Here is a 23,350-nt window from a genome sequence, read left to right on the forward strand (position 1 = left end):
GCAACACAAACAAAAATCAAGAAATTCTGTCAGGCTGTTGTGGGTTTTATGGGCTTTGTGGCTGTGGTCTGGTAGTTTTTGCTCCTAACGTTTTGGGCAAAATGTCAAGAGCAAACTACCAGACCACGGCCACACGGCCCAGAAAACCCACAACGGTCTGTTGATCCTGGCCATGAAAGCCTGTGACGATTTCCGGACGTTTTCACAGGAAAAATACACAATGATCATTTAAAATATCTCAAGTATAAAAACCACTTAACAATCCAGATGGCCGATGACCCAGAGTGGAGCGGCTGGCATTGCAGAACTACTGTGCAGATTCAGAGAATCAGCATGCTGTAGTGGTTAAAGTGTCAGACTAGGATCTGGCAGACACAGGTTCGAATCCCAGCTCCACCATGTACGCTTGCTGGGAGACCTTGGGCTAGCCACATACTCTTAGCCAAACTGACCTTGCAGGGTTGTTGTAAGGATAAAATGGAGGGGGGGAGGACAACGTCAGCCACTCTGGGTCCCCTTCGGAGGAGAAACGAAGTAAATAAATACATCTCTTTTGCTGGGTTAATTTGGATGCTGTGGTTGGTTACTAGCTGGTTTTATTGCACTATCATTACATTAAATGGTGTGTAAACTGCTTTGGTACAACAAAAATGGCAGCAATACTACCAAAGTGACGACTGTTACAGCCAGCAGAGCAGAGGAGAGCTGCTTAACTGCTTCCTGACGTTGTCCCACTAATGCAGGCTCCGCTGCTCGGATTTTGAAATGCGATTCAGCAGCTATAAACATGTATCTCAGCCTGCCTCGTTGTCATCGTCATCTCTACCGACAGCAGCAACAAACCTTGTCGTTTCACAAGTAATAAGTTCATCCCTACCTGCCGGTAGTTGTACTAATTTACTCTGACCCATCCTGGCCTTTGAAGTGGGCCCTTCAGCTGTGGATTTAAACTCCCTCCATTTGAACCACTAGAAAGGACGTGAAGCCTTCCAGAGGGAGCTGAATTCAGGAAGTGCGCCCAAGTGTTTCCCTACTCACAGAGCAGTCACCCGAGATGAATGCTGGATGTGGCTCAGTACCCGAGACACGAGGCAGTCAACCGAGCAGCCTCAACTCTCCTGTGACAGCATGGCCGAGAAAGGGACCTTGATTTTAAGCAAGGGGGGGCTCTGCAACACCAAGTCCCTGGACGCCAACAGATGGCTGAGGAAGAACCTGCCAGGATTGGACCACAGGCCTGCCCAAGCCAGCGTTCCACTCCTGTGGAATATGCTGCCACAGGAGGTGGTGATGGCCACTAACCTGGATAGCTTTAAAAAGGGCTTGGACAGATTTATGGAGGAGAAGTCGATCTATGGCTCCCAATCTTGATCCTCCTTGATCTCAGATTGCAAATGTCTTAGCAGACCAGGTACTCAGGAGCAGCAACAGCAGCAGCAGGCCATTGCTTTCACATCCTGCAGGTGAGCTCCCAAAGGCACCTAGTGGGCCACTGCGAGTGCTGGACTAGATGGACTCTGGTCTGATCCAGCAGGCTAGTTCTTATGTTCTTATGTTCCGTTCCCAAAGGGGCAGGGGAGGTCTCCCTGGAAGCCGCCCTCCTTCAGCATTTGCCTCCAAGCTCTTGGACAGAACTTACTGGTTCATTGGTAGAAGAAAGGGACAGATCGCCCATGACAGGCATTTTCCGCCCCACGCTCCTCTGCACCAAGAAGAAGAGTTTGGATTTATATCCCCTCCGCTTTCTCTCCTGTAGGAGACTCAAAGGGGCTGACAATCTCCTTTCCCTCCCCCCCACCACAACAAATACCCTGTGAGGTGGGTGGGGCTGAGAGAGCTCCAAAGAACTGTGACTAGCCCAAGGTCACCCAGCTGGTGTGTGTTGGAGTGCACAAGTTAATCTAGTTCCCCAGATAAGCCTCCACAGTTCAAATGGCAGAGCGGGGAATTAAACCTGGTTCCTCCAGATTAGAGTGCGCCTGATCTTAACCACTAGGCCACCGCTGCTCCTCCCAAGGCTCCAGAAGGAAAATAACCAGGAGCCGAACATTCAACCCCTGCCACTCAGGCCTCCCACTCAGACGTTTGCGCTCGCAGAGCAAGAAGATCCCGGTCAGGGATGACAAAGGCTCTTTGTTGACAAGAATGGTTCACGTTTTGCCAGCCAGGCCCCAGTGTTCCCTGGAGAGTCCTCCTGCATCCGCTGCCCCAGGAGCCAAAGTCTTCTTAACAGCCTCTTTGAAATCACGGCGAAGGAGCCAAGTCCTTCCTTGTTTCTCTCTTAAAGCAAGATCGCGAGCTCGGCTGTTCTGGCAGGGCTCCGGGGAGAAAAAGATGGCGCCTGAGGATGTGCAGAGGCTCTCTCCCCTGCAAGGACTGCTGAAAGGCAAACCGGGTTGCCCTTTAGCAAACGCATTAAGAGTGCCGCGGGGCTCCTAAGACTGACAGAAATACTCTCTCCATGAAACAGACGTGTGTGTGTGTGGGGGGGGGAATGGCGCCCAGGTAAACTTCTCTGGGCGCTCCCGTGCCTGGGGGCGGGGCTTGGAGGTGCCAAGTCACGCCCCCGCCTCTGCGCAGGCCGGCTTTTGAAAGCTGGCCTGCAGGGATGGGGGGGGGGGGGCTCTGTGTCCCTGAGCCCCGCCCCAAGCGTGGAGAGGGTGAAGCCCCGTCCCCAGCCTCCCTGTAGCCCATCCCCAGGCCCTGGGGACAGCAGGAGATGGCCTACAGGATGGCAGGGGGCAGGGCTTGGCGGTGTGCACCATGTCCCTAGGGTGGTACACCACTGCCATGAAATGATTTCAGACAGTCTCAAAGGTCACGCAGAATCCAGGAGTCCCTGTGTACTGGGGTTTGTAGTACAACAAACTCTGGGTAATCTACTGAGCCAAGCCAAGTTTTGGGTCCAAGACTCCAGGCCTTCTGTTTCTTGTCTTCTGCCACTTATCAGTGGGGGAGGATCCCCTCCCTATCCTGCCGGAGAAACCACTGGGCGGCTGCTCCTCAACACGTCGAAGGTCTGCGAGTTCAGACCTTCTACAGAATTCAGAACCTCTACAAATCACAGGACAAACAAATGGCTGTTGACCAGAGGCGTTCCTCCCATTGGGCAAAGTGGGCAGTTGCCCAGGGCGCCGCCTTGTGGGGGGCGCCAAAAATGCAGGTTCGTTTGTGGGATTTTTTTGTATTTTCAATGTTTTTTTGGGTGCTGTGTGTTTTTTTGGTTTTTGGCCTGCAGGGGGTGAAGGTTTTAGGCTAGCAGTACCAAAATTACAGGGATTTTTCAGGAGACCCTTCTGATGATATAACCCAAGTTTGGTGAGGTTTGGTTTAGGGAGTCCAAAGTTATGGACTCAGTGCCCCATCCCCATTGTTTCCAACGTGTGTGTGTGTCTGTGGGTAAACACAGGGCCAGAACCCCCCCCCCCCCCCGAGCAAACCCAGCAAACAGAATTCCGAAGCAACTTCTTGCCGTTTCGGTCCTCCTGTCACGGCGGCCCCGTCTGCCCTTCATCCCAGGATCGGGGGCTTCTCGCTGGGTTGCTCCGAATTCTAGTGCTATCACTACATTCGCTGCACCTGGGGGTCCTCAGCACCGAATACTGTACCAGCATCGCCCCGCGGCCAGAATTGTTGGACAGGGCTGCTCAGATCTCTGGTTCTTTACCTTTTCTTGATCGACTAAGGAATACACATAGAGGGGCAGGAACAGGCTGTTCAGCAGGTGGTCGGTCAGCACCTCGTTGAGGAATTCACAGTTAATGATAAGGATGTCGTTCAGGTAATGGAGGTGGTCGAGGTGTTCGGCGACGAGGGTGCTCAGTTTCTCTCGGTTTCTGTGCCTGAGAGAGAGAAGAGGAACGGATACAGAGGGGAAGTCCCGCCCACTTCACAGAAAGCAGGAGTTTTCCCAAGGGGGTGAGCATTTCATTTTGTGCAGGAGGAAGTGATAAAAGGGCTTACTCTTCGTCCGTCTGCACGCAGTTGTCCAGTTCTATCACGTGACTCCCAATAAACCAGACGAGGTTCGAAAAGTACGGGACAGCCGTTTTGTCTCGAATGTAGTGCAACATCGGTTGGTTGTCCACTGGAAATAAAAGGGGGAGCTTTTTTTGTCTTTCAGAGAACAGCTTTGCAAAATGAGAAGGTAAACAAAACACACATTTATACAATGCCTCCTTTTAAAAGGTGGGGCTTCAAGGGGGTTGTGAGTGAGAAACAAGCTTCTTTCATGCTTATGCACCTGCCACCATTTTATCACATGACGTACACACACACACACACAACTCCCTCATGAGGTTAACTGAGTCATTTAAAATGATAGCTGTTAACGCACCGTTTGGCAAATGGGGCAAGGGAAAAATCTATCGCAATTCAGGGCGGGGGGGAAAAAGTTCTTGCTTTCTAGAGGAAACGGACAACAGAGCAAGGATAAAGAAATAAAGGCTGACGGTCAAAGCGATTAGTGAACTTACATGAGACTGCGTTAGGGAACACGGGAATCATCAGTGAAGAAAGGGTTAAAAAACAGACAATGGTTAACAGGGTTAGGAAAACTGGGATGGCCGAGACATCCTTCCAAAGGACAAAAGAGCTAAAAGCACAAGCTATCTAGATTAAAAAATACAGGTTAAAAGGAGAGGTAGAGAGAGAGGACATTTGCAAACTTAGCACTAGAAAGCAATGCGGTAGCAGTTAAGAGCCCCCACCCCCCAAACACCCCCTGCCAGCATCCCTAAATCCTAGGACAGTGGCTTTCAGGCTCTCTGCCTTCTGGGAAGCCTGTTACGGATCCCTCCCTCCCCACCATGTGCAGCAAAGGATTCTGGGATATACCCTCAGCTTCTTGCTCAGTTCATACAAAACCTGGAGCACAGCGCTTTGTGTCTGCTGCTTTAAGCCCCCTGTCTTTTAGCATGGAGCGGGAAGATTGGTCAGGGCTGCAACCGATCTTCCAGCAAAGGAACCCCTAAGAAATTTCCGAAGGACCTGGAGGGAGACTCCAAAGATCACTGCTTTAGTCAATACCATTTTTACCCAAGGAGTTAAAAAAAACCCTTTTTAAAAGGGTGTGTTCGTGAACTCCATCTGAAGCTTTGCTAGATTGGAGCCCAGCAGATTGGGCCACGGAGTCACGTTTCAGGCCACGTGGCTCAAGACACCACGAAGCAGCCCTTCGGCGAGTATCCATGGATTCAGCATGGAGAGCCTGCGCTGCAAAAACCTTCTCGGTATCAAGAATGGGAGCGAATGCAACTTAATGGCATGCGTTGCTTAAACTGAACACGTGGAGAAAGCGCTCCTCTGGGTGTGACTCATCTCTATTACGGACAGCATCCAACACTCAATTGGTCAAGAAAATGAGGGTGTTCTAAAAAAACCTAGTCCAGATATCTTCTGGTGAATCTAAACAGTTTTTCTATCTGAGGTTTTCAATTATCACACATCTTGAAACATTATTGGGAGTGATGTCAGCAGTTAAGCCCAGGCTACATATAGCCTCTTTTAATCCCTAAAAGATGTCTGAAATTGAAGAAAGATGTGGGGGAGGGGAAGAGGAAATTCAACGGCAATACTAAAAAGAGGATTGGGATGAAAAGCTCCATAGGAATGTAAGCGTTGACTTCATATGTTTACATGGAAAGAGCAGATGCGCCCTCGTTTTCAGCAGGACGCTCCTTGTTCGATTATAACACCCCCCCCTCCACTGAAGTCAACGACCAGGGTCTGCCGAGCCAAAGTCCAAAATGCATGCAGACGTTGGCTCTTTATCCTCTCAAAATCCTGTGTGATTCCTGTGTTGGATATACAAGTACAGGGGTAGACAGTGTTCAAGAAATACGAGTCCAAACCGACCCTTTGGCTGCACAATTGGTGGGTCAGAGGGACTCTTAACCACAAGGCCCCAAAGACAGAATTCGCCAGATCCCAACGGATTCCTCATTCCTTCGCGCTCATTTTCGCGCTATCAAGCACTGAGGAAGTGACCCATATTTCCAGCTAAGGGAACTATTGAGCTGAATTCTAGTCTACAGCGGACTGATGTTTTCTTCACTGATGAAAACGGGAGAGGACGTTCAAGACAACGGATCCCAATTTTGACTGTGAAGGCTATAATCCCTCACTGGCACACGGCCAAGGAATGATTCTTTAAGCACACGAGACAGAGCAAAGAATGACTCCCGGCCAACCGTTCTGTAGTCTACTATGTGCAGTTTTATTTTTTAAATTAAGGGTTTTTTTTGTCAGTTCTAGGTAAAAATACTTCAAAACACTCTCTTTAGAACACACAGTAAAAAGAACAGAAAACTGAATCACAATTTGCTTGCAAACACTTCTTTGATTTGTCAACCTTTTTCTCAAAAAGCTTGATCAAACTGCCCAGCTAGCCCACTTTACAGACTTAGGGAAACTTACCTTTGTAAACGTTCAGCGTTATCGTTCTGACAGCGATCCTGACCATGCTTTCAGGATGGTTGAAAAATTTAATGGCCTCGGTATATAAGGCAAAATCGTTCGTGTGCTGGAAGAGAGGACAGGGACATCTGAGAGGTCAGGCCTCACCTGGGATCCTGTGCCCAGTTCTGGGCACCACAATTCAAGGAGGACATAGACAAGCTGGAGCGGGTCCAGAGGAGGGCAACCCAAATGGTCAAAGGTCTGGAGTCCATGCCCTACGAAGGGAGGCTTAGGGAGCTGGGGATGCTTAGTCTGGAGAAGAGAAGGTGAAGAGGGTGACATGACAGCCATGCTTAAATATTTGAAGGGATGTCACGTTGAAGAGGGAGGCAAGCCTGATTTCTGCTGCTCCAGAGACTAGGACTAGGAGTAATGGGTTCAAGGCAAAGGGAAAGATATTCTGCATAAACATTAGGAAAAACTTTTGTCAGTCAGGGCTGTTGGTGTCAGGCCGCGCCATCTTTGGCCTGCCAGCGTGCACGTACCCAGCCCAGCTCCAGCTGGGCTCACTATCTCTTTGCCTCAAGGCCAAGGAGCCTCTGTCCTTTGTTTCGCAAGTACCTAGTCCAGTGGTGGCGAACCTATGGCACGGGTGCCAGAGGTGGCACTCTGAGCCCTCTCTGTGGGCACGCACGAACAGAGTTCGTCATGGGGGTGTGGAAAATCCCCCCACACACACACACATCTAGGCTGACCTGGGCCACTGGGCATGACATGTAGGTAACCCTGTTAAGTGCTATTAAACCCCACTGATTTTCATGGGAAGAACTAAAGCACAATCCTTTACCTGGAAGTAAGCTCGGTTCCTGGCAATGGGACTTGCTTCTAAACCCTCCTAGGGTCGTGATTCACCCATTTGAAGCGGTGCACGGTTGCTTCAAAGCAAAGCCACCGACTACCACCAAGCTTACTCCCAAGTAACGCGCACCTTGGAGCCAATTGTTTTTTTCTAAACTAAAACCTCAGTATTCAGGTTAAATTGCCGTGTTGGCACTTTGCGATAAATAAGTGGGTTTTGGGTTGCAGTTTGGGCACTCGGTCTCGAAAAGGTTCACCATCACTGACCTAGTCAATAGAGCTTCCCAGTGCTCCTAAACTTTCTTTCACAGGGAGTAAGTCTGTTCCCAAAACAATTGTAACTGTAATACTGTCTCTTTTCATGCTGATATTGGGGGAATGCAAAGGTGGGGGCTGGATGGGTTGAACCAAACTGTAACCTTAAGGTATACACTGTAGCCAGGGGGCTGAAACAGTTCTGATTAAAGCTCTTGAACTTTTCCTGAGTCTTATCATTGACTGGAGTACCAGACCCTTACAGTTGGACAGTGGAATCCGCTGCTTCAGAGTGTGGTGGAGTCACCTCCTTTGGAGGTTTTTAACCAGAGGCTGGATGAATATCTGTCAGGAGTGCTTTGATGGTGAATTCCTGCATGACCAGGGGTTGGTCTGGATGGCCTCTTTCAGCTTTATGATTCTCACAATCCAGCACCATAAAGGCAGGTTTCTCAGATTTGATTACTGTTACACCTGTCTTTGTGAGACATGACTCCAATTGCCATAAGTGGGGCTGACTTTGAGAAAAGTGTTCAACTGATTCAGACGAGAGCAAGCATTGCCAGAGAGACTAGCATGAGAGGGACCGGGGTTCATCCCCCAAAACATCTCATGCCAATCTGGTGCCCTCCACAGATGCAGGCGAAACGTCAGGAGAAAATACTACTGGAACCCAGCCAGACAACCTGGACAACCCACAATATCTCACTGCAAAGTGTTGGTTTATAACAGCCATCTGAAGGGTACCTTCTGTTCCACACTGCTGTACATTCCTACATATTGTTCGGTTGGTCTTAATAAATGTTTCCTGGGGTAGCCATGTAAATACAACAGCAATACAACAGCTCAATTTAAGTCCAGCAGCCCCTTGGAGACCAACAAGGTTTTGGCTTCAAGAGATGAGTTTCAAGAGCCAAAGCCCGCAGATCTACGGGGAAGGAAGCTTTGAATCTCGAAATCTCCGACCTCCAAAATTCCAGTTGGTCTGTAAGGAGCTACTGGAAAGGTAAGATCTGCAGTGTGTACTTCAGCTCAATTCCACTAGGTTCAGATAGTCAGCAGACTGTGCTCCAAGTTTAGCTAGAGGGCACACAAGGAATGGGGTCTTTTCTACTGGGGCACCCCTGACCCTCTGGAGCATTCAAGGGGTTCCGTAGACCAAGTTCCGCCCTTTGTTCACATTCCGGAGCCATGTCCAAATATTTCCCATCCCACTTTCTGCTGACCTGCCTTGAACGTTGACTGAATTCTGCCAGCAGCTCTAGGGATGGCTTGTTTGCTTTTTAATGGAAGTTTTGATTGGCAGAGCAGCTTTTCTTGCTGCCTTGTTACAGCTTTTATGTTGGAAGTTTTAGCGCTTTCATAACTGATCTAGTGGGGGAAATGTCGCCGATAGAACGGCAGGGCAAAAAGGCACTATGGAAATAGAATGTACCTGCTCAGAAAGACAGAAAGCAGGTTTAGAATTTGCTGGGCAGCTGATGCAGATGAAACCGGCTCTGGTTTATTCTTATGTTTTGCTGCCCTCTCCTGGCAAATATCGACTTCAGACAAAGGCTTTCTGCTCTATGGCAACGGAACTGGAGGAATTTGATCTATTTGTTTTCCGCTATTTATTTCCCACTTCTTCTCCCCAGTGGAGGCATTTATTTTATTACAGTCACAGGCCGTCCATGAAAGTTAAAATAAGCCAATACAAATCCCAGAGGATAACAAATAATTAGTGTTCCAAGGAGACCTTGTTCTCACATAATAGATGACTTAAGAACTGGGAAATAAATATAACAGTCCATTAAGGCTTTAAAACTAATTTGTGGAAAACCAATAACAAGTCTCAAATATGAAAAAAATAACATCTAGTGGTAGTTACAATAATTATACAATGAAACATTTAAATAAAACTGTCTCAGACCCAAACAAATAACATTACATTTCCTCTATCGATTTGGTTAAGACAGTATTAGACCCACATTAAAGTACACTGTCAGCTGTCCCTTATATCCCTGATGTTGAGTGCAATCCAAGCAAATTTTGCTACTTTGAGAGAGATTTCAACATTGTCACTACAAAGCATCATCACTGTTAGGAGGTGGTGATGGCCGCTAATCTGGATAGCTTTCAAAGAGGCTTGGACAGATTGATGGAGGAGAAGTCGATCTATGGCTACCAACCTTGACCCTCCTTGATCTGAGATTGCAAATGCCTTAGCAGACCAGGTGCTCAGGAGCAGCAGCAGCAGAAGGCCATTGCTTTCACATTCTGTATGTGAGCTCCCAAAGGCACCTGGTGGGCCACTGCAAGTAGAAGAGTGCTGGACTAGATGGACGCTGGTTTGATCCAGCAGGCTAGTTCTTATGTTCTTATGAAATGAGTTTGTAAGCCCCTTTGAGTCTCCTTACAGGAGAGAAAGGGGGGTATAAATCCAAACTCTTATTCTTTTAAGAAGTCATATCCAGACTCTCAACCAAAAATCAGTGGAATTCAATAATCGGCGATGAAAAGCAAACAGCAGTGAACACATCAACTGACTAAACCCAGCACACAACAGTAACAACAACAAGGGATTCAACAACATCTGAAAATATCTGGTAAGCAACTGTTGAGAGGCAGAAGCATTTCTGAGGGGTCACCACAGAGGAGGTCTTGTCCCTCCTGGCCACAAACTTTCCACTTTTAACACCCACGTGGCATCACAGGATCCAGTGAACTACAGCTGAGTGATAAAAGTTATGGGGCAGAGTCACGTGACAGGAACAGGAGGGGTCCATCTCACAACCTCACTGATGGAGGGGGCTGCTCTGCAGGGCAGGCACTAGAGAGCGGTGGGGCTGGCAAGTTGTGGGCAGCCTGGCTAGAGAAAAAGGTCAGGGGGACACATGGGGGGAACCTGCTTGGGCTAAAGAGTCACGGGACTGAGGCTGAATGGGCGCAAAAAAGGTCCCAGGTTCAATCCCCCGTTATAAGCATCGTTGGTCTAACCTAGTCATAGAATCATAGAGTTGGAAGGGCCATCAAGGGCCCTTCCAAGAGCCATCAAGTCCAACCCACCTGCCATGCAGGAACACACAATCAAAGAACTCCCAACATATGCTCATCCAGCCTCTGTTTAAAAATCTCCAAAGAAGGAGGCTCCACCACTCTGAGGCAGTGAATTCCACTTTGCTCAGGGACGGGCCTTGGACCGGCGACAGAAAACCTGCCAGGTGACCTCGGGTTCAACCCCCTGCATCTCCAGTTAAAAGTCCAGGTGGCAAGTGATGTGAAAGACCTCAGCCTGACACTCCAGAGAGCCGCAGCCAGGTGGAGTTGACAAGTTTGACCGTGTCTTCTACATGGCTTGGCCTTGATGGCCTTGGTGGTCTCTTCCAACTCTGTGATTCTATTCTATGATTCTAGGCCATAGGTGTCAAACTCGCGGCCCTCCAGATGTTATGGACTACAGTTCCCATCATCCGCTGCCAGCATCATGTTGGCAGGGAGTTATGGGAGCTGTAGTCCATAACATCTGGAGGGCCGCGAGTTTGATGCCTGTGCTCTAGGCCATCTTTGATGGACCGAGGGTCTGAAAGTTAAAAGGTTCTGGGAAAAGAGAAGGGTGAATAGTTTGGATTTATACCCTGCTTTTCTCAACTGTAAGGAGTCTCAAAGGGGCCCACAAACTCCTTCCCGTCCCCTCCCCACAACAGACATGAGGTTGGTGGAACTGAGAGAGTTCAGAGAGAACTGTGACTGGCCCAAGGTCACCCAGTAGGCTTCATGTGGAGGCTCATAAGCGGGGCTCCTCTGGGCTTGGGGATCCCAATTAATTTGGTCAAATGGCTGATTATTTTTACTTTCTTCAAAATCCAAATTGCCGAAGGGCCTTTTCTTCGGCCAGATTCAACACCTTGCCATCTGGAAGATTCCAAGATGTTCCTAACGTAGAAAGACTCTGTTCCTGTAAGCAGGGCTGCCCCAAAACTGTACGGCGCCCTTTCTTCTACTGCCTGTTCTACGATGAAATTTGAACAAAGTATATAAACCCCATTTTAAGACAGAGGACCAAGTTTTCTGAAAGCTCCAAGCTGATCTTACTAAACCAGGGGTCTGCAACCTGCGGCTCTCCAGATGGTCATGGACTACAAATCCCATCAGCCCCTGCCAGCATGGCCAATTGGGAATTTTAGTCCATGAACATCTGGAGAGCCGCAGGTTGCAGACCCTTGTACTAAACAGACCCACCTTAGGAATGTGCGAGAGTGTAGCTAAATTTCCACAGGAAGCCATTAAGCTTCGTCTTCCAAAGAAAGGGGTGCAAATTTTTATTCAGGTCCTTTTTTACGATTTTTTTACTCTTCTCTTTTTAACTCCATGCAGTGTTGTATTGTATGATGTCTCGTACCTATTTTAAATCTCTGCATATTTTAATTTTTTGAATATCATGTAATGCTTTATAGCCTAGATGCCAATAGAGGCCTCGGATTGGACTGCAGGAGGTGGGAGTCAAACCCGGTTCTCCAGATCAGAGACCGCCACGCTTAACTAGCATCTCAGATGCTAAAGAGCAGCTGCCAGTCTGTGTAGGCAACACTGACCTTGATGGGACAAAAAGTCAGATTCAGCATAATGCAATTTCACGTGGAATGGCAGAACTGGGAATTGGGAAGGCTCCTCTGGGCTTGGGATCCCAATTGGATCCCAAGGCTCCAGAGAAGGGCAACGAGGATGATTGAAGGATTGGAGCACCTTCCTTATGAGGAGAGGCTGCAGCGTTTGGGACTCTTTAGTTTGGAGAGGAGACATCTGAGGGGGGATATGATTGAAGTCTATAAAATTATGCATGGGGTAGAAAATGTTGACAGAGAGAAGTTTTTCTCTCTTTCTCACAATACTAGAACCAGGGGGCATTCATTGAAAATGCTGGGGGGAAGAATTAGGACTAATAAAAGGAAACACTTCTTCACGCAACGTGTGATTGGTGTTTGGAATATGCTGCCACAGGAGGTGGTGATGGCCACTAACCTGGATAGCTTTAAAAAGGGCTTGGACAGATTTATGGCGGAGAAGTCAATCTATGGCTACCAATCTTGATCCTCCTTGATCTCAGATTGCAAATGCCTTAGCAGACCAGGTGCTCGGGAGCAGCAGCAGCAGAAGGCCATTGCTTTCACATGCTGCATGTGAGCTCCCAAAGGCACCTGGTGGGCCACTGCGAGTAGCAGAATGCTGGACCAGATGGACTCTGGTCTGATCCAGCAGGCTAGTTCTTATGTTCTTATGTTCTTAACTGAGGAGTCGCATCTAGTCCTACAGCTGGTGGTACAACACTCTTGCAAGCACACCAAACAGCCCCAAAACTATATCGAATTTCTCCAGAAGGTCACAACCCACCTGGGCGGGGCCTGACCTTTGAGTTGAAGACCACCAATTCTGGATCAGGGCCATGCCCACATTTCAAATGTCCTGTACTTGAATGTTTCTTTTCCATTGCTACTGACCTCGTTATAAAAGAAATGAACGGTGTGATTGTTGAGCTTCAGAGAGAGGGTTTTCAAGAACGAAATGTAGTAAGCCATGATCTCTTCGTCCGAGAAGTCGAATTTGTGCACGATGATGGAGTTCACGTAGTTGTTAGAAAGCAAGTAATCTGGGAAAGGGCGGGAGGGGAACCCAAAACAGCACTGAATCAGCACAAAATAGTCCCTGAAAGTGATGCTTTTTTCCCATGAAGACACGGGAGATGTCACAGAACATTCTGTTTTATTCCAGAAGTAATCCTCATAATCATCAAAAGTGCTTGAAAATGAGGCACAAGATTAATTAAAATATGTGCGCAGTCATGATCGAAAGCCTACGAAACAGCATATTGTATCTGCAAAAAGTATGTTTCCCCCTGGAACTTGCTACAAAGAATTTCTCCTTTATCTGATTCACCTAGGTTTTAATTCCGAGACCCAACTATTTTTAGGCAGCAAACTTTTCACAAATTCTGTTTAAAAAGGGGAGAATGTGCTTTACCTGCTGAATGCGTACGTAGGGCACACGTTTCATCACTGGACATTTACAACTTGCAAAAGCGAGTTCCTGGGTAGGATTACAGAACTGAAGGCCATCTGGGAAAGTGGTTCTCAACCTTCCTAATGCCACGACCCTTTAATACAGTTCCTCATGTTGTGGTGACCCCTAACCATAAAATTGGTAGATATAAAATATAAAAGAACGTTTTCCAATGGTCTTAGGCGACCCCTGTGAAAGGGTCGTTCGACCCCCCCAAAGGGGTCCCGTCCCCAGGTTGAGAACCACTGATCTAGGAGAAGGACTGAATTGTACTAAGTTTTAATTGCTGCTGATTTTAAATTGTTAAGAATTTTAACTGGGAAGTTGGCTGGTCTAAGCTTGGAAAACTGGTCTTAGCTTGGAAATGTCAAACCCCGCTCTGAACTTGTATAGTGTCAGGACTGCAACTCCCAACATGCACTGGTTCCCGCCTTTTCCCAAAAAGTGCTGGAAAACAAACTGAGAAGCTACATTCCACCAGAGCTTCAGAGCCAATGGGAGACCAGGAGCTGGGAGGAGGGGAAGAGTTGATTGGTTGCTGTCTGTCTTTGTAAATAGTTTAAATACTGGAACTGAGGACAAGAATCCTCAGTTCCAGCACCCTGTAGTTAGGGCGACAAAAATCAATAAAGTTCCTTTTCTAAAGTTAGCTTTGTCTGAGTGTGTTCAGCCTTACAGTATAGGGAGGCGATGCATATAAGCTTAATCAAATCAATCAATCAATAGCTCTCCCCCTGACTCCCAAGAAAGAAGGGAATTTTTGTGTATTGTCGAAGGCTTTCACAGCCAGAATCTCTGGGGTGTTGTGTGGTTTCCGGATTGTATGGCCATGTTCCAGTAGCATTTCTCCTGACATTTCACCTGCATCTGTGGCTGGCATCTTCAGAGTATCTTCTACTGGAACACAGCCATACAACCTGTAAGTGCTACAACACCCTAGGGTATTTTGGTTTGTAGTCTATTTTTTTTTTAAAAAATGAATATTTTTGTGACAACATTAAATTTCATACTTTTAAAACATTAATTCATTTATTAAAACATTTATACCTCACCTTTCCTTGCAGTTCAAAATTGTCTCGAGGTTCTGACCAACAAAACTCACAAGCTATGACACTGGGGGGCGCTTCAAGTCCAGAACATTTAACATACTTGCGTTCTTTACCCATCCTCCAAAGGTCAGTCAGAAGAAGTTGACTTTCCCAGTCCGACCAGTAAAGAGCCTAATTTACAGCAACATGATCAAGGAGCGACTGTCTGTTGCAAGATTCGAACCCATAGCCTTCAGGACAACAACACCTTGCCAGATAGCCACCTCCGCATTGTATGACACAAGCAGAGAAAAGTTAGCATGCTATAGGGGTCTGCAACCTGCGGCTCTCCAGATGTTCATGGACTACAATTCCCATCAGCCCCTGCTAGCATGGCCAATTGGAGAGCCACAGGTTGCAGACCCCTAGGATTTGTGAGACCTAGGTTCGAATCCAAGCTCTGCCATAGAGGCTTGCTGCACAACCCTGGACCAGTCAGCCCCCCCTCCCCCCAAGCCGAGTCTACCTCACATGATTGTTGTGAGGATCAAATGGAGGAGAGAATACCGCAAGCGGAGAGAATACTGCAAGCCGTTGAAGAAGAGGAGGAGGAGAAGTAGCAGTAGTAGTAGTTTGGATTTATATCCCCCCACCGTCTCTCCTGTAAAGAGACTCAAAGGAGTTTACAATCTCCTTTCCCTCCCCCCCCACCCCCGATGAGATGGGTGGGGCTGAGAGAGCGCCGAAGAACTGTGACTAGCCCAAGGTCACCCAGCTGTGCTGGAGTGCACAGGCTAATCTATTTCACCAGATAAGCCTCCACAGCTTAAGTGGCAGAGTGGGGAATCAAACCCAGTTCTCCAGATTAGAGTGCACCTGCTCTTAACCACTACGCCACACTGGCTCTACAACTGGCAAGAAAAGCGAAGGAAATGCGAACAAATGCTGCAAGCGCAGACCCATGTTGCTTTAGTGAGAGAAAGGGGGGGTGTCTACTCACAGAGAGAGGTCTCATGACTGATGTTCTCAAAGAGGATGTTCAAGGTCTGCAGGAGCTGCACGCACACGTAACGGCCGGACTTCTGACGCAGGATGTTCAGGAAGAACACAAACATGTTCTTCTCCAAGAAGAAACTAAGGACACCAGCAAAAAAAAAAAAAGTTACCCGTCTGTTCACTCGATTTGGCAGAAGAAACACTCGAACAACCTAAGGATCTACCTAAACCTGTCGTTTATGTCCTTTCATCAGAGGGAAAAGCCTCGTGGTGTGTGGGGGACAGGTGTTCTGATGCCAGAGGCAGAAAACCCCAATCTATGTCCGTAACACTAATAAAGTAATTGACAGTTCCTGCAAAACATCCCAGGTTCGATCCTGGGAAACAGAGAGAAGGTCAGACGTCCATGCGAGCGACAGCCAGAGGAGACTGTTTCAGGTCGGCAGTAGAAGAGCAAGATTTGAGGACAGCAAGGAGCAGCCATGGTGTGGTGGTTAAGAGCAGGTGCACTCTAATCTGGAGAACCAGTTGATTCCCCGCTCTGCCATTTGAGCTGTGGAGGCTTATCTGGTGAACCAGATTAGCTTGTGCACTCAAACACACACCAGTTGGGTGGCCTTGGGCTATTCACAGTTCTTCGGAGCTCTCTCAGCCCCACCTACCTCACAGGGTGTTTGTTGTGGGGGGGCGTGGGGGGGGGAAGAGAAAAGAGTTCTCCCTTACAGGAGAGAAAGGGGGGATATAAGCCCAACTCTTTATCTTCAGGTGCTTGGCCCTCTAGTCTTTCTCTCATTTGGAAAAGGAGCGCTTTGAATGGAGCCAGGAGTAAGAAGCTGCAGAAGCCATTGTAACAGCCGTGTGGCATCATTATCACAGTGAACCCCCTCCCTGCAAAAATTAGGATCCCTCCTCCTGCTTTCTGATTAAAATGCTCAGCCCCATTTCAGCAGCCTGTTTTAAGGTGCTACCAAATGCACGTGCCACTGAGAAGTCAGAATCAAAGTGCCAAGACTTGGCACTTGTTTCGCAACACAAACACTTGGCAACTATTTTGCACAATTTCCCCAAAATACTTGGCATTAAAAAAAAAAGAAACCTGCATTAGCTGATGCAACAGTTCACCCTATAAAACAGACGGGCAGCTTTGAAGCACTTACTCAAACACGGAACTGTCATTTTGGTCTCCCCATATAAGGATTTCCGTGATGGTTCGGATCGTCTCCACCAACAGATTGCGGTTGTGTTCGGTCACTGTGGTGTTCTTGGTCAGAATGTGATACATGTACCTTAAAATGAAAGAGAGAAGCCGTCACTGATCGCAACGAGACCCCTGCTGCTCTTGAAATTCTCATCAATGAACTTGGCAGTTTGCAAAGAAGAACCGCAATGGGAGAGATGCTGCCCAACACTTCACAATATTGTTTGGGAAACACCCCCGCCCCCCCGGCTGCCTTGGCGTCACATTAAGCAGGGAAGTCAAGAGGCAACAGCAAGTTGCTTTCCAGGAGTAAACGCCCAACAGTGACTGCATTGAAAAACAGACAGTTGTAATATCTGTAAGCTTTCTGCCCACACTGCACACTCCTCTTCCCAAGCCCTCAAGAAACAGACACGATTAAAGAGCTGGAGTTCAAGACTTAAGTCTAAACGTCCTCTGGCTTCTGCATCAGACCAAAATTCCCACCCAGTTTGATGCCCTGTTGCTCCAGTGACTGAACCCACGTTGCCAGAAAGTCAATAAAAGAGGCGGGCGGGGCACTACAGAGCTCCGCTACCAAACCCCAAGCAGCTGGAATTTCGAGGTCTCATTGCCTCAAGCCACGGACAGGTTCCTCCTACAGTTCCTAGTCTGACATTTGAACCACGACACCCTGCTGGTTCTCAACTGAACTAGCCTTACTGTAAAAAAATTCTTCCCAGTACCTTTCCACCCTTAATTTAAGCCCATTATTGTGAGTCCCATCTTCTGCTGCCAACAGAAGTCCCACCTTCTGCTCCTGGCCCTTCAAATCCTTCAAGAGAGCGACCGATCATCAGCCCCCTCTTTTCAAGACTGAACGTTCCCTTCCCAGGTCTGATGGATTGTCAAAGACTTTCACAGCTGGAATCAACTGGCTGTTGTGGGTTTTCCAGACTGTGGGGCTGCGTCCTGGTAAAGTTTGCTCCTGACACTTTACCCGCATCTACAGCTGGCACCTTCAGAGGCAAATCGCAGCCAGATGTGTTTCCCAAGTCTCTCAGTCTTTTCTCATAGGGCTTGGTCTGATCAGCCTCAACGCTCTCCTCAGCATCTGCTCCACTCTCTGTCCTGTGATGTTCAACTGCACCGCTCCATATTCTGTAATCTGCCTGAAGTCTCAGTGATCCCCCCTCCCTTTTTCGCAAGGAATGTGAGAAAGAGTTAGTTTGGAGCAGAGGCGCCCCAAGGTCGGCGATAGACAAAGATCAAGCTACCGCATCCATGAGACTAAAGTGTCAGGGGAAAGCCTAGTTATCTATATGGTGTGTGAAGCCATAAAGAAAAGATCAAGGAAACAATGTTGCAGAATAGCAGGGATAACATATAGCAGGCTGGTTACATAGATCTTGTAGTGAGGTAGTTACATAAATCTTGTGGTAGTTACATTGGGTTAAGAATGCACCTCAATCGCTAGATACAATCCCCCCTCCCTGACAATTCTGGACAGAAAAGAATATTACTTCCCCCTGTGCCCCGCAACTTTCTCCACACCAGGCATAATTTTATCAAACGGTGATCACATCCCTGTGCGGTTCTCTTCTTTACTATATTGAAAGAACACAAAACTCTCAAGCCAAAGAAGAAGAGTTGGATTTATATCCCCCCTTTCTCTCTTTTAACAAGACTCAAAGGGGCTTACAAACACCTTTCCCTTCCCCCCTTACAACAAACACCCTACGGCCGTGGTGGCGAACCTTTGGCACTCCAGATGTTATGGACTACAATTCCCATCAACCCTTGCCAGCATGGTCAATTGGCCATGCTGGCAGGGGCTGATGGGAATTGTAGTCCATAACATCTGGAGTGCCAAAGGTTTGCCACCACTGCCCTATGGGGTAAGTGGGGCAGAGAGAGCAGAAAAAAGCTGTGACCAGCCCAAAGCCACCCAGCTGGCGTGCATGGGAGGGCACAGGCTGATCTAGTTCACCAGATAAGCCTCCACAGCTCAAGCGGCAGAGCAGGGAATCAAACTCGGTTCCTCCAGATTAGAGTACACCTGCTCTTAACCACTACGCCACTGCTGCTCCTCACAAATCAAGTGCCTCAACTCTTCAATCATTCCGGTGGCCCTCAGCAGAGGACAGCAAAGCTGTCTTCCACCCGAGGGTCCTTTAAGACACAATTTTGGAAACCAACCAACAGTGTCACAGTCACACATAGCAGCACTGGAGTCTGTCCCTGTTAAAAATACATTATATAATTCCCTCACACCTTTTTTCACGCCATGGCAGACATGTGGAATCTCTCCAATTCACCTGCAAAAGTCCTCTTTCTTCCACCGTACCATTACTTCTTTGTGCCCTGTTCTCGGTATCTCTGGGAGGGGCTCCTGGCCCCTGCATTGTCTCCCAACATTGACCCAGCTGGTGCCCTTTGCCAGCTTTAAGTCACCAGAAGGACAGCCAGAAACCAGGACAAGACAAAAACGAGCAAACTGTGGCCAGTGAAAGAACATCTGGTTTTAGGTCAAAGGATGCCTGCCTCAGGGTTACCCAGAACACACCTGGACACATTTGCCCCTTCCACTGGTGCAAAAGGCACCTCCGCCAGCAGAGAAGGCGGAGGCACTGGCAGCCACCCTGTCCCTCAGCTCCGTGGTAGTGAAACCCAGAAGTCCGGGCCACTGTGTAGCAACAAAAGTGTGGTGTAAGTCTGCTTGTCATTTGGGCGATTCAGGTGGCCGGAGGAATTTAAACTTTCTCTCCATTCCATGCTGCCCAACCCCCGCGTGGAGGCAGCGTGGCGGCCCCAGCTGCCAGGGCTCAGCTCCGTACCCCCCAAATCTGGACCACACTCTAAGTACAGGCAGGGTCCTGTCACTTCAAGAGGAGAAACAATATAATCCGAATCACACCCTCCAATCTTTACACTGCCAAAGTTCACTGCTGCCCTGAGCCCATGGAAACTACTAGAGCCAGAGAAGGTTGACTAACTTAGTCCTATCACTTTCTAAATGATTTCAGTTAACTTCAGCTGACCTCAATGATAATGCAGCCACAGCCAAGCGCTTATAAATAATTCACTGCCAGTTTGCCAGGGCAGATCCTAACCGTATTTGCCTGGTGTTGCTCTGCTGAGAAAAATGGGAGCTTTGAAAAAGCAATACACCTGAAGACGCTACAGGTGTGGGTATGGATTATAGATAAGATATGGAATAAAAGTAAAGGTTCAAGTAACAGGTTATTACTGACCCATGGGGTGTCGTCACTTCACAACGTTTACTAGGCAGACTATGTCAATGGGGTGGTTTGCCACTGCCTTCCCCAATTATCTACACTTTACCCCCAACAAGATGGGCACTCATTTTACCCATCAGTGGCATAGTGATTAAGAGCAGGTGTACTCTAATCTGGAGCAGCAGTGGCGTAGTGGTTAAGAGCAGGTGTACTCTAATCTGGAGAAACTGGGTTTGATTCCTTGCTCTGTCGCTTGAGCTGTGGAGGCTTATCTGGGGAATTCAGATTAGCCTGTGCACTCCCACACACGCCAGCTGGGTGACCTTGGGCTAGTAGTCACAGCTCTTCTGAGTTCTCTCAGCCTCACCTACCTCATAGGGTGTTTGTTGTGGGGGAGGGGGAAGGGAAAGGAGATTGTGAGTCTCCTTACAGGAGAGAAAGGGGGGATATAAATCCAACTCTTCTTCATCTTGGAAGGATGGAAGGCAGAGTCCACCTCAAGCCAACTACCTGAAAGTGACTTCTGTCAGGATTGAACTCAGGTTGTGAACAGAGTTCTGGATGCGGTACTGCAGTTTACCACTGCGCCACAGGGCTCCAAGGATTAGATACCTATAACAAGGATTAGATACCTATAACAATTCAATATTCTCCCATTGGCCTTCCTCAGCAGGACATTTCAACGCTTGCTTATGGAGGATCAACTGTGCCCTTACAATTCCACTGCTCATATTTTGCTTCACTATAGATTCTATCACAGACCTGGGCATTATACGGCCCGCCGGATGACCCTGACTGGCCCCCCTGCCGTGCTGGGGAGCGAGGCGCCTTTGAAAGCCCAGCAGAAGCCGGTTGCCTTGGCACCCCCTGCCTTTTGGCCCGGCCCTCCACAATATTTTCTGTTTCTTCTGTGGCCCCATGGAAAAAATAATTGCCCACCCCTGTTCTATCGGGATATTAGGAGCCATCCAATACTGCCTTTGTTGTCCCGATTTCCTAGATTTGATGATGATGCCTCAGCAAATTGCTTGCTTGCAGACTCTACCATCTCTTATGCAGCAACAAAGTTCTGCTATATTGCTAGAAGACTACAGATTCAGAGCCCTTTGTTAGGCATGTACAACATAGGGACAAAGGATAGGGGTAAATCCAGTATAGAACGGTGTGAGTGATGTGAACAGAAATGAAGGGAACCTAATCTAAAACGCAGAAATTTGGCTACAGTTTCAGTTATTTCAGCTTCAGGATTGTTGAGCAAAAAGATCATTTTTGCATTGGTAGGAAGGTCTGAGAACCTGACCAGGGTTCAGGCAGAGAAGTTGGGCCGAAAGGTGTTGTACTTGGGGCAGAAGAGCAAGGCGTGTTCAAGGGAGTCAATGTAAGAAGGGCAGAAAGAACAGAGTCGATCGTGCCGAGGGATGTTTGAGAACCAGCCTTGAAGTAGTGATGATGGAAAGGAACTGCATTTTGCTCTTGGAAATGCCCATCTGAGTATGTGATTAAGAAGTTGGTCCAGATAATGGGCCACACAGAACTTTCGGGGAATAATCCCAAAGTACGAAGGTGAACAGGAACTCTGTGCCTTGCTCAAAAGGTATCGGTATTCCTGCTCAAATAATTTGTACTTTAACTGATGATAAATCTCGTCTGCAGTGAGCATGAGCAAGGAGTCCCAGGAAAGGCCCAAGAAATCTTTGTGTCTTGAGCCAGTCCCTGGGTGACAAGGATTCTGACGTACAGCCTGGAGGCACCATGGATCCAGAGCCAGTTCCTCATGAGGAGATGTAGGCAACAGAGGAGTAACAAGCCAGATGCACAAAGGAGACCAAGACAGAGGCTCTAGCTACACAGTAAAACGAGAACCACCTGACTGGCTGCTTGGTATGGCAAAACTCTGTGTGGAGGCATCTGCTTCTGATAAGGGCTAAGTCTCCGCAGGAGCCTGGTCCATTAGCTGGGCGTCTCACTGAAGCCCTGTCCTGGGCTTGGCCTGGCCTGGGGGCAACATGTGTGATTCCCAGATAAGTATTGTCTGCCTGGACTCCACTTTAGCTGTTGCATCTGATTCGTGCCTTGACCCCTGGCCTGCCTGACCTTCACCTATGAATGTTGCCTGCCTTGACCTCTGGCCTGCCTGACTTCTGCCTACAGATGTTGCCTGCCTGAGCTCTGCACTGTTGGACCAGTGCCATCTTGCACCACCTGCCTAGACACCTGAGCTGCTCAACCTGTGCAACTACTTCCTGGATGCCTGAGTCATCTGAAAGCCCGTCGGGCCTAGACCCAAGCAGCATCCTTTGATTGGCGACAGGTGATGTACGGTCATTCTGCATCATTAGCTGGTTTTAATTTCAATGTAATATTACTCATCAGGGACGGTGGATAAACTATTTGTGCTTGATATCTAATAACTCAGAACTCAAATTTCATGTGACTTTGCATTCCTCGCAAGTAAGTGTCCAGTAGACTGCAGCATACCTAGAGCCAATGATTCAGGAGAATAAACAGGGCTATACTATAACAAAATGGTTTGAAAAGATGCTTCGGTAAAGAAACAAGAACTGAGGCCGACACTACTGTGTACGATACAAGCTGTCTGTCGCTGCAACTAGGTTCCTACTATGCTATTTCCACATCTTTCACGTGTCCCTTTAACCCTTAAGCTTGGTTTCAGTTCTGCTTTCAGATTTCTGCTTATTTTCAGGTTTCCGCAATCCAACCCGTATTGCTTTACTGCTGATTGTACTTGACTCCTGCTGTGTGTATATATATTTCCCCCACATTTTTTACTGGGGTCATAGAAGCAGACCGAAACAACCAATGGGAAGCATCTTCTGTGGATTTCTTTGTAAGGCTGGTGGCAGCATTCGTTCACAGTACCATTTTACTATACTTGACCGGCCTAACCTGAATTCAGTCAGGCCCTGGCTTTGAGCTCGTTTCTGGGCATTGTTAGCGTTCTTACTTGTGACTGGCTCAATGAATTTCAACAGGGATAAATGTAAGATACTACACTTAGGCAGAAAAAATGAAATGCACAGATATAGGATGGGTGACGCCTGGCTTGACAACAATTCACGTGAGAAAGGGATCTGGGAGTCTTAGTAGACCACAAACTAAACCTGAGTCAGCAGTGTGATGCAGCAGCCAAGAAAGCCAATGTGATTCTGGGCTGTATCAATAGGAATATAGGGTCCAGATCAAGGGATGTAATTGTACCTCTCTGTTCTGCATTGGTCAGACCTCACCTGGAATAATGTGTGCAGTTCTGGGCACTGCAACTCAAGATGGACATTGACAAGCTGGAACGAGTCCAAAGGAGGGCAACCAAAATGAGAAAAGGTCTGTAATCCATGCCCTAC

At 48.0% G+C, this 23,350-nt stretch overlaps 1 protein-coding gene across 5 annotated transcripts in view; it reads right to left on the reverse strand.

Moving 5' to 3' along the window:
• Positions 1-23,350, reverse strand: part of CLEC16A (C-type lectin domain containing 16A) — a 93,402-nt gene that overhangs the window by 66,474 nt on the left and 3,578 nt on the right. For 4 of the 5 annotated variants that reach the window (XM_048494328.1, XM_048494329.1, XM_048494326.1 and 1 more), the window contains exons 2-8: positions 16,730-16,858; positions 15,577-15,710; positions 12,990-13,138; positions 6,418-6,523; positions 4,476-4,481; positions 3,964-4,087; positions 3,668-3,842 (exon numbers count right to left, since the gene is read on the reverse strand). In XM_048494328.1, the coding sequence (XP_048350285.1) occupies positions 3,668-3,842; positions 3,964-4,087; positions 4,476-4,481; positions 6,418-6,523; positions 12,990-13,138; positions 15,577-15,710; positions 16,730-16,858 (823 nt within the window). The remainder of the gene's footprint in view (positions 1-3,667; positions 3,843-3,963; positions 4,088-4,475; positions 4,482-6,417; positions 6,524-12,989; positions 13,139-15,576; positions 15,711-16,729; positions 16,859-23,350) is intronic. The other variant, XM_048494327.1, reaches the window with a different exon arrangement.

Source organism: Sphaerodactylus townsendi, linkage group LG04 (genome assembly GCF_021028975.2).
Source record: "Sphaerodactylus townsendi isolate TG3544 linkage group LG04, MPM_Stown_v2.3, whole genome shotgun sequence".
NCBI classification, from domain to species: Eukaryota; Metazoa; Chordata; class Lepidosauria; order Squamata; family Sphaerodactylidae; genus Sphaerodactylus; species Sphaerodactylus townsendi.